At 47.4% G+C, this 14,681-nt stretch overlaps 1 protein-coding gene across 3 annotated transcripts in view; it reads right to left on the bottom strand.

Annotated features, from left to right (window-relative positions):
• The window catches only part of RHEB (Ras homolog, mTORC1 binding), a 38,596-nt gene extending 27,656 nt beyond the window's left edge, over window positions 1–10,940 (bottom strand). The window contains exon 1 of one of the 3 annotated variants that reach the window (XM_040090135.2): window positions 10,702–10,940. In XM_040090135.2, coding sequence (XP_039946069.1) covers window positions 10,702–10,753 — 52 coding nt within the window. In that variant the 5' untranslated portion in view covers window positions 10,754–10,940. Of the gene's footprint in view, window positions 1–7,684; window positions 7,740–10,701 lie in introns of those variants that run through there. The other 2 variants (XM_058419389.1, XM_040090228.2) reach the window with 2 other exon arrangements.
• Between the last annotated feature and the right edge of the window lie 3,741 nt (window positions 10,941–14,681).

Genomic DNA, 14,681 nt, shown 5'->3' with positions numbered 1-14,681 from the left:
GGAATTGCAAGAACAATGGTAAGAGATGTATTTCTCTTTTCCTTGTTGTAGGATGGCAGAAGGCAACTACCTGACAAAATCCTGAGAGGACAGTAATGGTAATATTACCTCTCTTGATAACATCATCCAACCAAATGATGTGATGCACATTCTGTAACTACTGCTAAGAAATTTCAGCCTTACTCTGAAGGGAAGTCCACAAAGCTCTCCACCAACTGTAGCAAAAGCTGGAAGATACAACTGATTTGTGCCAACTAGGGCAGGCTACCTGTACAACATATTATTAAAAAATACATAAATCAAACTGCTAATAACCACCAGAAGATCTTGGCAACAACAGACAGCTCCACTCTGCAGCAGTGTGTAATTGTGAGGTGGTAACTCAATGTTTCATCAGGCTCTTTGTGTCACCACTGATGGCCCACGGTCTGATGAAGCCAATGCTGGCAATGCACGTGGCCAATAAACCCTGACACTCGTGGATAACTGCTACCAGCACCCAACATCAGCACACAGCACCATTCACCTGATATTCCTACACTGGGGGAAGTCCCCAAGGCTACATGAAGCACCAGGTACTGCAGTACCAACCCTGAAAACACCAAAATCTTTTAGCACAGAACAGGGAAGATGGTCTTTGGGGATACTGACAAAGAATTGTGTTGACTCCTTCTTCCTCCAGCAGAGCAAGACATGGTCAACCTCATCACATCTCTGTCCAGAACAGGTAGACACAGAGTTTTAATGAATGTTTGTATTGTTGACCCTTGACCATTTCTCCTGTGCTAACCCAGTGGATCTATACATAACCACACCAACATAAAAACCAGTGTGTACCTGAACTGTTCCTTCCTCTACACAGCTCTCTCCCCACCACCAGGTTCTGATCACTTTTTTTTGTTCCTGTTGTCTCTTCTCCAGTTCTGCTCTAGTGTTTCTCTGAATTAACTGCATAGGCACCATCCATGTTACTTCTGCTGATCACAGGAAGCTCCTCCCCTCTATTTATCAGGGTTGAAGAAAGCCACGATCTGTTAAATGCCACCTTCACAGCCTTGCACTTTACCCAGCTGGAATTAGTCACCAACCCCTCCCCACCAATGCTGGCTGCAAAGCCTCCTGCATTTACACACTTCCCCATCTACCCAGGAGGAGCTGCTGAATGCAGAGGACAATCCATCAACAGGAAGGAGGGTTTAAAGAAATAATATCCCAAAATCTCTGCCTGACACACATGGCTAAAAGAGCAGGGCAAAAATAAGACTCCAGGGTAAGTATAACACCATGAAGAATACCAGAAGAATTATTAGAGCCCCCAACCTTGGGAAATGTTAAGGGAATTTAAGCCAAAGATCTGTCAGATACGACACAACATAGTTGATTTTGCCACAGGGCAGAGAAAATAGTAAGATACAGCAAACAAGGGTTACCTATTCTACCGAGTTCTTGCCTGCCATGACAGCAAGCTTGCTTTCTTACCCTCCTAACTAGTACATATCCATCTGTTGGCTCAAAAGGTACTGCAAATTAAGAGGTTTTGGATAAGAATCATACCTTCCTATTCTCAGCTTTCATATTATGTAGTACTAAAAGGTCACAATAAAAAACTCTTGACTTTTGGAGTGAAGAAAAAGAACCACAGAACAAATTTAAAAAAAAAAAAAAAAAAAAAAAAACAAAACCAAACACCACTGCCATCTCTCACTCCCACCCTCCCTCAACCACCTGAAAGTATCCTAGGGGGATAAATGAAGATGACACCTGCAACTTGAAAATAAAATATTTTTTCATTTTTTCACAAGTCAAGCACCCTCCAGCCAGTCCACCTCCAGCGGCTGAGAAAGCCTTTGCAAATACAGGCAGGATTCTTCTCTTCCCTGTGCTCCAAGAGCACAACCACACAGGTTGGACAAGAGCTGAATATTGAACTACAGCTCAAGACAACCTAAAGTCAGGTCAGGCTTCAGGAGACGCAGCAGAACATTGTATTTGTCTGCTGCACAGGTGTCTGTCTGCACATCAACTCATCTGCTCTGCAAGTTTCACCTTAGCTCCTCCCCTGTCCTATCATCACACTTGGGAATAAAAGTGCAGTTGTAGAAGGACAAGCAGACAAAAAGTTTTAGGAGCCCTAAGACTCCTGTACACTCTGTATAAGGAACAAGATTTTGAAACATTCAGACAACTTACTCTCTCTGCCTTCACTGCTCAAAAGAACTTGCATTATCTTCCAACTGAACCATTTTTATACTTAGGTTTATGAAGAGTTTTAATGTTTTTTTCTCAAAATACGAAGGTTGAAACAGGACAACCAACACCTTCCTTTAGAATTTATTCACCAGGGTCAAACCATACTAAAGAAGCAAACACTATTTCCAAGAAAGCAATGAAGAACAAGGTACTTTAGCACACTAAGAAACATGGTGCTTGTTTATATGCACATTTCAAAGCAGAAACTTCCAGTTCTAATTAAAAAAAAAATGCTAATTTTGAAACAGATTTTAGAAGACCAAAAATTTGTTATTGATGGAATAACAAGCCTTGAAGCAAAATACACTTTACTGCATTAATGTCAAGTGCTTGATTGCTTTGACAGTTTGTAGGACAGATTTAATGGAGTTTTCCTATATATTATGCATCTCAGCTTCTTTGCATACAGCAAGAATACCTTTAAAGGAGGTCATACATATTGAATGAAGTTTTGGCAATAAAATCTGACAAGTTGTTGAAGCTAGACAGATGTATCCCACTAACTCTGGAGACAATGTTGTCAAGAGACACTTTCATATCCTAATTTTGTATTACACTTGCACATGTTTACATCCACACACTGAGGACCATTTATATACTCCATTTTTTTCCAAATTAAAATTCATTTAACTCCATAGCCCAGAGAACACAAACAACTAGGTTTGGCACAAATGATGTTCTGGTTACTGGCATCTAAAATACTCAAGAACACTGACAACCATCCCAGAAATAGTGACTCCTCAATCCTTGAGATTTTAGTGCCTTATTAAAAAAAGAGTGTTGAAAGAAAAATTCACTGTTTAAATCATAATCTATGAGGGAATTGATTTCTGCAGCTGATACCTATTTAACATAGAAAGACCACAGCTTTCCTGAACTAATCCTTTACATGTCACACAGGGTCTTTCATTCCTTAAAAGTCCTTCAGAAATCATGCACTTAGTCTTATGCCTCATAACCTTTGGTCATTACCCACAAACTCCTGACTATCCCACCCAAATCAAACTGCTGTACATTTCCTCTTTGTGTTCTAGCCTCAAGTTCTCTAATTCACATAAGAAATCTAATAAGAAATTCTAGAAGACTTCCCTTTTGCAGGAGCCCCCAAGGCTCAAGCTGGTCTTTTGCTTTGTCCTTACTTCATCTTGTAGAATATTGCGCTCGATAACCCAAAATCTGCATTTTCAATACTTGTGTCATCTGAGGCACCAATGCCTCACTCACCACTGTCTCATCCAGCATTCTTTATACAGCTATTTATAAAATGTACATGCCCAGCAATCAACGTAAACTGAGGAAGAATCAGAACATTTCAACAACTCAGTAGCTGCGATTCCTCCCCACGCCCCGAGTGCTGATAAACACAACCAAAGGAGAAGTCAACCAGGCTGAGGAATCAACTGGTGTTTTCAAGAAGCAGATACTTTGTAGGGTATCCTACCAAAGACAGAAGGCCATGCTGAAAAGCAACACTGTTTAATTTGTTTCCACTGGCCTTCCACATAGGAAGGATATCAGTGACTCTGAATGTGTTTCACCTCCTGGGTTGTAGAGAAGTGGGAGTCAGCCTCATCTCCCAAATAATAATCAATAGGGCAAGAGAAAACAGTTGTGCCAGGAGAGGTTTAGATCAGATGACAGGAAAAATTTCTTCACAGAAAGTGTTGTCAAGCATTGGAACAGGCTGTCCAGGGAACCAGTTGAGTCACCAGCCCTGGAGGTATTTAAAAGATGAGTGGATATGGTTTAGGGGTGGACTTGGCAATGCTGGGTTAAGGGTTGCATTCCATGCTCTTAGAGGTCTTTTCCGGAAGCTTTGGCTTTGATCCACTGCAGCATCTTTACTAGCACGTGTTTCCAGAAAATTCCAGATGGTATCACTTGAGTGATCTGAATGCAAAGACTTTAGGAACAATGTTTAGGTTTACTCCAGGTCAAACATTTTTTGTTCCTCAATCCCACATGAACCGATTAGATTTGACTACCGAAGGTTATTTAAACAAGAACCTTGAAAAACTCGATTTCTCCATAGTTCCCTAGCACACATCTCACCACCTGCACAAGGCCATCTTTTTCCATCAAGAGAACGAGTCCAGTTCAGAAGTTCCACTGTTGAAAGCTGACCAAAAGGCATCCATGCCTATCTCAGGTGGTGGAGGAAAGCACTTACAGATGTGGTTCCATAACAAGTCTGACTGAAGGAAAGTCTGCAGAGCCACAGAGAGCCCACACAACCCTCCCACAAAAGCCTGTGCTCCTGACCCCATTCCCCCTGTCAGGGCTGCACTGACCAGCTGAAGGATATCAAATTTTCCCTTCCAGTTGCTTTACTTAGGAAAGAAATCAATTCCCTGAGCTGGTGGATGGCCTTCCATCGCACCAGTGCCAGCACCTGGGTGGGGGTAGCAAGGTCCAACTTCCAGCCACAGTACAGGATTAGCTAAACTCGGGCCAAGAGGTGCCCCACCCTACAGAGTTCATTTGCATCTGCCTTCATTACGTGGCAAATAAAAGAGAAAGTGCCTTCAATGTTTCTTGAGAAAAGCTGCACCTGAAAGCCTGTTTCAGCACTTTGTTCAAAAATTGCTTCAGTTTACTTCTTTGTGATAAGTTCAATACAAGCAACTTTACCCCACCAAAAAAACCAATCCATCACCCATTGTACTTTGCATTTCTCAAAAAGAAAAACACACAAGAGATTCACACATTTAAGTTTACTGAAAGCATATCAGTATGGACTTGTAATGGTCCATATTGATATGCTTCCAGTAAACTTAATAATCTGAAATCTTGTTAAAAGGTCTGCCAGGCAACATAAAACATGAATTTTGTCCAAACTCCCCTTTACCCCTATCCCATATACCCTCATTTACAGAAGAGCTGCCCCCAATGGGCAGGTACCACACTGGAATGCCAACGTCCTGACCAGAATTTTAAGAGAGAAATTTTAAGGAACAACCATCCCCTACACTCAGGAAGCAGATTTCCCTTTCTCACATTATCAAATTCACAAGAAATCTGCCATTCATTTCAAATACAGACCTTGGAAAACAAAGAGAACCTCTCAGATCCTTAAGGAGACCGATTCATAAAGAGACCTGACAGGGGCTCTTTCGTGTTTTTACGCACAGCACTTGATGTCTGCAGCTTCTGATTTCGGAAAATTTGAGATGACACCAGCCAATTGACTCATGCAGGATTCGCAGAGCTTGAGCGTATTATGAACATCCCACAGAGAAGCTGTTTCGATTTTGGATGGAATACACAATTAAATTGAGCAGTTTTTAAAGCACGCCCTTGGATGTCACCTTCAGGAGAGCTACAGGAAGTTAATCATAATCGGCATTTATCACTTTTTAGCCTGCTCTTCTAATCCCGGCTGCGTGGTCATGCTGAGTTTCCGCAGCAGCCTGTACCGCAGAGGTGGCTGCCTGAGCCAGAACCTCCACTAAAGGCAGCGTAGTATACAAAAATGAAGAGTTCCAACTTTATATAGCTAATAAATTACAGGATCTACATTTCATTTGGCTTTTCCTGTCGATGTTAATTTCAAGTTGTGTAATCAAACAGCACAACGCCCCCATACATACAAGCAAAACGTGCAAGTGTTAGCACTGACAGATCTGAGTAGGCAATTTAAGAGTTAATGCTGGAGCAGTGTCCTCAAATAACCCTACGGTGGCTTGATATTACAGCTGAACATGCTGCCTCTAGTGCTTCCAGCTACTGCTATCAAACGCTCTGTAGCGACTTTCCCTGCTGTAGCCACTATCGCAGTCACTAACACCGAAATGCAATTAAAGCTGGCATCTCCAGCCTCATCCCAGTCCCCCGGGAGCTGCAACCTTTCCTCCTCGCAGCACTGCCGCACCCTGGCAGAGCCAACCGCGGCCCTGGCAAGGGAAGGGCAGTGGAAGTCATCTTGGCACTTTACAAGGGACTCGGGAAAATGTTCACCTCCCGTATCAGCTGGCTCCCGAACCGAGCAATTTCCCTGTTAAATCTCAGGCTTTCCCGTGCTGCGGACACAGCCGATTGTGGAAACCAAATTACAGCACACGACAGCGGTAATTTCTCCATTCCTCCTCTGTTGACATTTACACGGGCAATTTATCGCCTGCTAAAATTACCACTTCCCCCGTCCAATCCCGGAGGGATCCCTGCTCGGGGCGGAACGCTGCTGGGAGAGCAGATGCCATCTTTCAGAGGCGAACAGCAAAGCCTCAGCTCCATTTTACAGTGCCACCCTCCTAAGAGTGAAACAACTCGCGTTTTCAAACTACGTTTTGCCGTAACAATTATTGGTACTATTTACAGGTCTGTGCTGAAGGCACTGCTTTTTCTGCCCTTCTTGCTTTTCAAGCAAGGTGGAGGGGGCTGAGGCATTTTTTTATCTTAATACAATCACCTGGAAGCCTTTCCATATAAATCTAACCCCGACAGATCATTTTGTTCCATTACAGGGTTTTTTTGATACCTGCATGCCGCAGTCAGACCATGACTACTTCTGCCTGCGGCATGGTCTGCTCTACACCTACACACACAAAAGATGATTTATTTATCCGGGGAAGAAAACAGGTAAGCCCCCTACTATTAACTGGATTTTCCCCTCAGAGCCATGAACTGCCCAGGAGAGCATTTTCAGATGACCAGTCCAAATGTGTAAAATTCAGAAACAGAATTCCTGTTTCTGCAAGTACATCTGAAAAACCAGCGGCACAACTTATACAAACAGCAGAAAATAAATCAGGCTGAGATAGACATATGACTGAAACACCTTCCTATCTTAAATCCATCTGCTCAATATAATACAGAGAATCCCAGTAATAAGGTACTTTACAAGATGATCTAAGAAACCTCTTCTTTCATACAGGCATTTGTGGTCTGAATTTGCATATCTGTTCTATAAACAGAAAGAGAATGAAACTGAGCACAAAGTATTTTGGCGATTCTATGCTGCTTTTTAGAGTGGCTGTTACTCTGAAAAGATTCAGAAAAATCTTAGTCCTGCTTGATTTACCTCCAAGCAAATCCAGTATTTCCAATTATATTTGGGATATTAAATTATGACTGAAATACAAGTATGAAGATTCTTTTTAGTGAAGGCAGAAACTTAATAAAATTTTATGCTTCATCATGCATAAGACAAATTTCTTCCAGAATCAAATCTCAAGTAGCTGGTCCACCCTGGTCACTTCCCAACCAACAGAAATGGAAGTCAAGTCCCTCTGTTGTGAAACTCAGATCTTGGGATGAAATCCATCTGATTTCTACTCAGAACCTTGCTGAGACAAGCACACTTACATAATGGAATTTAACTTTCTTAGACCAATTTAAGCCTGAGCAAAACCCAAGAGAGACGTTCTTGTGCGATTTTGTCTCACGTCATGCCACGACCTGCATGTTATATCCGCAGATAATCAGTCTTCCTCACCAAAAAACAACTCCCGAAGCTTCTGGCAAATACTCTGCATCTCAGAAAGTATGACTGCCTGGGAACTCACGAGGCTTCCACTGTGATCTCTCCCATCAGCAGAGAAAGCCTTTCACATATGAAAGGCTTGATGGCGGTGTTGAAAGATCGAGGGAGCGTATTCAAACAAGCAGACTCCTGAATTTTCTATTCTGGGAGCTATTATACCAGAATACCACTCCCAACCTCTAGTTTACCTGACAACAGCACTGGGATAAGATTAAAATTTAATGCAAGTAAAATAAACAAGGCCTTAGCACGAGTTCAGGACAATTTTCAGTACAATTTTCACAAATCCCCACGGAGGGCAAGCCCACCCTTCACTGTACACACCCATAACCTGAGAGACCCACTGTGTTGTTGAATCATCAGCTGTAGGGAAAAGCTCACTGCTTAAAATGTACCATCAAAACCTGGTTATTTCAGCACCTAACTGAGAGAGACATGGGAAAAAGAGTTCTCTGTTTTATGACAGCTTCATCTCAAACCCTGTAGTTACAGGGGGAGCACCCAACTTCTCAGAACAGGTCACCTAAGCATTTAGGCCAACCTATAAAACTGCAAGCATTTTACAACTCACCACAGTCAGCCTCCCTAATTCCAGGGTCAAGGTTAATGTTAATGGCAAAACAATGCCATTCCCTAAGCACAAAAGGAAATGTAGAAAGCATTTCCTTCCAGTCCTTCAGATTCTGGAATTATTCCCCACTTTAATGAGCATTACCTCTATACAATGCAGCATTTCCTCCAAAAGAAACGTACTTCCTTTTCTACCACCAAAACACTTGTCCTAAAACGAGATGATATCCTTTCTTACCCAGGGTTCAAGTGATATTCTTGCCATCATAATACAAAGCAAGACTTAATCAAAAGTTTCCCTGAAGCCAAACTCAGTTCCAATCCTTCTACACTTTAGGAGGCATATTTGGGGAAGTAGAGGACAGCCTAAATCTCAGAGGTTAACCATCCTAGTTTTCTAACAGCTTTACAAGATGGCAGTAAGACCTCAATGGCCCATTTCTAATGCTTCAACTTTTACCTAAGTATTTGCCTAGAAATTTAATGACAATGAAGGGAAAATTCCAGTAAAACAGACTTCTCCCCCCCCTTTAAATATATGTTTACAAAATTTGTAGCTCTCCTATTAAAATTGGTCTTGTCCTATCAAGCCAAATTCCACACTAGTCCCAGAAAACTTTAGTTGAAGAAGTTCAGCAGTAGGTCTCAACAATTAGGTAACTTTTTGGCCATCCTTTTCATGAGTACTATTGCTCACATCACCAACCAAACTAACAACATTATACGACTTCTCTATTTCTCCTCAACTGGTCCTACACTCTCACTAATATCAGATTTTTTGACTGCTGCTTGCCAATGTCAATAGATGAAGGACCAAAGCTCAACAGTACACCCAGTCTCCACCACAGACTTCCAAAGGACAGAATTTCAAGCATTCCCTCTTCCCACTTACACTGCCCGTTGCTCTGCTCCCACCAGTGCTCAAAGAAGAAAGAAAACATAACGCACGAGACAATGAACAGACTGCAACAAGTGATGTCATACAGACTGCAAACTGATCAATCTACTACTCACTGCTCTGTTTAAGGACTGGACAAATTCATCGTCCTTTTAACACCAACCTGGCTGCAGCTATGCAGAAAATGCAAGAAAAAGCTTCCCTTATGTAGCCTTTTAAAAAAATCTATTTTAAAAAGTTTTTTAAAGGGCTCTTCATGCTCTGTGCCATGTAAGACAAATTACTGATATAGTCACTACTTTCAATGTAAAAACCCCTTTTTTATCAGAGTAGTATCTCTCTGTAGCATCTTTTTTTTTTTTTTTTTTTTCCCAACCACACGTCATCTTCCACATTGATCTATGCTTTTAAGTTTGATCGATTAGCACCGGCTGTACTACAGCTTGTTCCCCTCTGCTTCAAGAACCCGAAGGCTGAAACATCTGAAAGCGCTCTCCATCGAAGAGAGCGAATGCAGGAGAAAGGATCACGCCTTTTGTATGAACAAAACCCTCTTATCAGCTGCTACAGACTCATGCTGGACGCTTCCAGGAAGTTCGTCCCCGTGGATGAGCCCGTGCTGGATTGTCCCAGCTGCTGGGGACAGCCCGGAGCCGACGCGGCCCCCGGGAACACCGACACCTCCACGGGGCCAAAACCGGGCCAGACACGGGCAACAGAGCCCCCTGGCCTCCCCAGCATTTCAAACCGGCTCTAAAGCACAGAATCACCGAGGCTGGAAAAGTGCTCTGAGGTCGAACCAGGACCCAACATCACCGTGTCAACCACGGCATTGAGTGGTCCAGTCTTTGCCTAAACAGCTCCTGGGACGTTGACTCCTCCAGCTCCCTGGGCTGCCCATTCCAGCGTCTAATCACCCTTTCTGAGAATAAAGTTCTCCCCGATGTCCAAATAAACCTCCCCTGGCGCAGCTTAAGACCACGTCCTCTTGTCCTATCGCTGGCTGCACCCTCCTGCCAGGGACTTGTGGAGAGCGATGAGGCCTCTCCTGAGCCTCCTCTTCTCCGGGCTGAGCTCCCCCAGCCGCTCCCCGCGGGACCCGCGCTCCAGACCCTTCCCCAGCTCCGCTGCCCTTCTCCGGGCTCGCTCCATACGGAGCGCAGGACGGAGCCGGACCCCAGCATCCCTAAGCCGGCGGGGCAGGAATCCTCTCCCCAACTCCCCCGATCCCGCTTTTCCAGGCTGCGTTCGGGGCGTGTGCGGGGGGCCGAAACTTCCTATTAAGGGCACGGCGGCCGCGGGCCCGCAGCTCTGCGGCGCCGCCATGGCGGGGCCCTCCCTCGCTCCCTCCCTCGGGCCGCGGCTGCGCGCTCGGGGCGGCGGGAAGCGCCGCTGCCTCCGCTGCACCTGCCGCCGCCGCCGCCGCCGCGGGGGAGGGCGATGCGGCGGCACCCGGGGCACCCCTCCCGCGCCCCCGCCGCGACGCCCGCGCCGCGCTCACCCACGCTCCGGTAGCCCAGGATCGCGATCTTGCGGGACTTGGACGGCGGCATCTTGTCCCCCGCCCGGCCCCGAACCACATCAAGGGCGGCAGCGGCGGCTGCGGCGGAGGGCGGCGGCGGGCGGCTGCGGGGGCGCGGGGCGCGGCGCCAGCGACATGCGGGGGGCGCGGGGGGAGCGGCGGCGGCCGGAGCGCGCTCGGGACGCGCGGCGCTGGCAGCGGCGGGGCCGCACCACGTGACCGCCGCCGCCGCGCGCCGGCCCCGCGTACGCACCTGCGCGTCACAGGAAAAAACTCTCTGCGTCACCCCCGCCGGCCGCGCGCTCCCCCCTCCCCGCCCGCCGATTGGCCGGCGCGGCGGCGGCGGCGGGCGGGGATTGGCCGGGGAGCGGCAACGGCCGCGTTCGAAGGGGAGGGGGCGGGGCCGGGCGGGCAAGGGCGAGCGGGGACGCGGGGAGGGGGGCGGGGCGGGGCGAGAGGCGCGCGCCAAGGCCCCGCGCGCGTGCGCGCGCAGCGTGCGGCGGTTGGTGCGTCCCGCGCGCGCTGCCCGGCCCCAGCCCAATCCCGGCCCTGTCCCGTGTCCTTCCCCTTCCCATCCCTCTGCTCATCCCTATTCCTATCCCCGTGTCCTTCCCCTTCCCATCCCTCTGCTCATCCCTATTCCTATCCCCGTGTCCTTCCCCTTCCCATCCCTCTGCTCATCCCTATTCCTATCCCCGTGTCCTTCCCCTTCCCATCCCTCTGCTCATCCCTATTCCTATCCCCGTGTCCTTCCCCTTCCCATCCCTCTGCTCATCCCTATTCCTATCCCCGTGTCCTTCCCCTTCCCATCCCTCTGCTCATCCCTATTCCTATCCTCGTGTCCTTCCCCTTCCCATCCCTCTGCTCATCCCTATTCCCATCCCCAATCCCGGCCCTATCCCCATATCCTTCCCCTTCCCTGTGCTCATCCCTATTCCTATTCCTATCCTCATCCCAGTCCCGGCCCCAGCCCAATCCCGGCCCTGTCCCCGTGTCCTTCCCCTTCCCATCCCTGTGCACATCCCTATTCCTATCCCCAGTCCCGGCCCTGTCCCCGTGTCCTTCCCATCCCTGTGCACATCGCTATTCCTATCCCCAATCCCGGCCCTGTCCCCGTGTCCTTCCCCTTCCCATCCCTGTGCACATCGCTATTCCTATCCCCAATCCCGGCCCTGTCCCCGTGTCCTTCCCCTTCCCATCCCTGTGCTCATCCCTATTCCTATCTCCATCCCTGGCCCTATCCCCGTGTCCTTCCCCTTCCCATCCCTGTGCACATCCCTATTCCTATCCCCATCCCGGCTCCGGCCCCGGCCCCAGCCCAATCCCGTCCTTATCCCCACCTCCTTCCCCATCCCTGTGCACATCCCTCTTCCTATCCCCATCCCCGTCCCTATCCCAGTCCCGGCCCCAGCCCCAGCCCAATCCCGTCCCTATCCCCATCTCCTTCCTCATCCCCTCCCCCGCTCCCGTCTCCATCCCTGTCCCCATCCCCGGCCCTCATCCCCGTATCTATCCCAGTCCCGTCCCCGGCCCTGGCCGCAGCCCATTCCCAATCCCGGCCCCATTCCCGTCTCCATCCCTGTCCCCGTCTCTTTGCCCATGCCTGTCTCCACCCCATCCCCGTGCACATCCCTGTCCCTGTCCCCATGCCAGGCTCCTCCCCGGGCAGTGGGATCCGGCGCTGTCCCTCCCGTGTCCCCGTTCCCGTGCCGGGAAGCGCCGCTCGGCCGGGCGTGTTTGAATTTGTTTGGATTTATCTCGCTGCCTCTTCAGAGGCGCAGGTGATTTATGGAGAAACGTCCGGTCCCAGAGCCGATAAAGTGCTGGGAATTGCATGGAAGCCAAGGCGGCGAGGTGCTTGGGAATTGGGAATGATTAACGATGAGATCCAAGCGCTGGAGAGTTTTCCGCTGTGAGAAGAGGGCTGCGTGTATTGGTGGTGACTGCAACACTTAATGGATGCAGAATTTACGGGAGAAAGACACGAGGATAGAAAAGACGTATTTCCCCCCCTCTACTACTGATTTTGAACATTTTGGGTTAATATTTACCCTTAACACATTTCTTGAACAATGAATGTTAGTTTTTTGGGGTGGTTTTTTTTTTGGTTTTTTTTTTTTTTTTTTTTTTTATGTAAATCTTGGCTTTTGGGGGAACAATGATACCTAACATGCAGTCATGCCAGGGTACAACAAACCAAAATAACAGCTGGATGCTGTTAAGGGACATGGATTGGCTTCTCCCTGATCTCACCCATCCACTCCCACATACTCATCTAGCCTGGTGAGAGGGCGGGGAACTAAAGCAAAAGAAAACCATTTGTACACAGAAACGATTTCCTTCTGGAGGAGCAGACAGGCTTTTAGGAGATACCTGCATTTTTTGGGATAGTCTAATTCTACCCTTTGTCTTCTGGATTATGGGGTTTTACAGCAGAAGTGCTGCTAACCTGTTAAACAGCAGGAATAACAGCTTTCAGTGAATAGGTACATGATGGAAGAATAGTTATTTTGTGAGGAAACACAGGGGTTTTGTACTTTCTCAGAGATGGCTGTGATGATATAATTCTGCATGCTCGTTCTTTGTCTCCAGCCTGTCTTTTCCACTCGCTACAGTGCAATTCCCACCTCATCATGGCCCTCGAGCAGCACCCCATAGGGATTGGTGGGATTTGAGGAGCCTGCAAGAAAGCAGCAGCCTGTGGAAATCCAGCATTTGTGAACAGGGATGCTGTTCAAAGCTCTCTAAGAGGTGCAGAGAGACAGCCCTGCCTGATGTACAGCACCATGTTCCTCTTTGTCTTGTGTCTTGTAAAAGACACAATTGTTTATGAAGGACATGAGGATTGCAGTAGCTGTGATCCTGCAGGACCAACCCTTGGAGCTGTGCCATCATCTTTATATTCACTCCCTCTGGAATCATGCCATGGTCCAAAATTCGGGTTTTTTACTGAGCCAGAAGACTGAGAGGGCTGAAATGAGAATTACCTTCCAATGACATACGTGGATTTGGAAAACAAGCTGAAATTTGGGGTAGTTTTTCAACTTCCATGTCCTTACAAGTTCTTGTAACTTGCCTGTCATATTTTGGCACTGGGCTTTTTACTCTGATGAAACCTAATTTGTATTTTCAGGCTATATATCCATACCCCTCCACATGCTCAAGAGTGGTAGGCATCAGCATTTTTTTAATTTGTGGGAGTTTCTGGTTTTCTTCACTCCACTTCTTTTGATTAGGTCTTTTCCCTTACTCTCTTTTTCTCATCCCACTCTCCTTTTGGAGCCATGTCTATTTATTTATCTGGTTTCTGTTAACTTGCCCCTGACTCTGTGCTTGTTTAGGGGAGTTCACTACTGCTGGGCTTCTGTTCCTCCCCCTCTATTGGCTTTATTGCCTCAAATTGCAGTGGAGTCGTCTCACCTTAGGATGCTTGCCAGCAGCAGCACAGAACTCGTCCTTCCTGGGCATGGGTTTATTTTGAAGAAAAGTCTTTAACTTCCTTTTCTTCCACTCTTCCTTTGGAGGGAATTGGCTAATAATCCTTCCTCCAGCAGGATCCTGTAAGTGCTTCATTCTGTCTTGGCTGGGACACTGGGAATACAGGGAAATACGGAGCTTTCAGGGAAGTTTGTTGTTTTTCCGTGCTCTAGGGCTGGGTGACACTGCTGATGGCCTCTGGCAGCACTCTGGGATGCTGGTACTCAAGTGGCAGCAGCTTAAGCAGAGGTGAGAGGATCTGGACTGTGGTAAGGCTGTTACTGTATTTCTCCTGCCCAGGTGAAATCTAAACACTCCTGGAGTGCTTTGAGCAGAGGGACAGCACACCTGTGGCCGTGGATGTCTAATCCAGGCATTGTGCATTATCTGAACTCTTACTGTTTATATACTTAGGGCTGAACAGCCTCACACACCAAGAGCCCCTTTGCTGAAATCCTCTCCCCCTTGTAACAATCCAGGTG

This window comes from Hirundo rustica, chromosome 1 (assembly GCF_015227805.2).
Source record: "Hirundo rustica isolate bHirRus1 chromosome 1, bHirRus1.pri.v3, whole genome shotgun sequence".
Lineage (NCBI taxonomy): Eukaryota > Metazoa > Chordata > Aves > Passeriformes > Hirundinidae > Hirundo > Hirundo rustica.
Note: the sequence above shows the minus strand (reverse complement) of the source record. Positions and strands in the feature narration are given on the sequence as shown.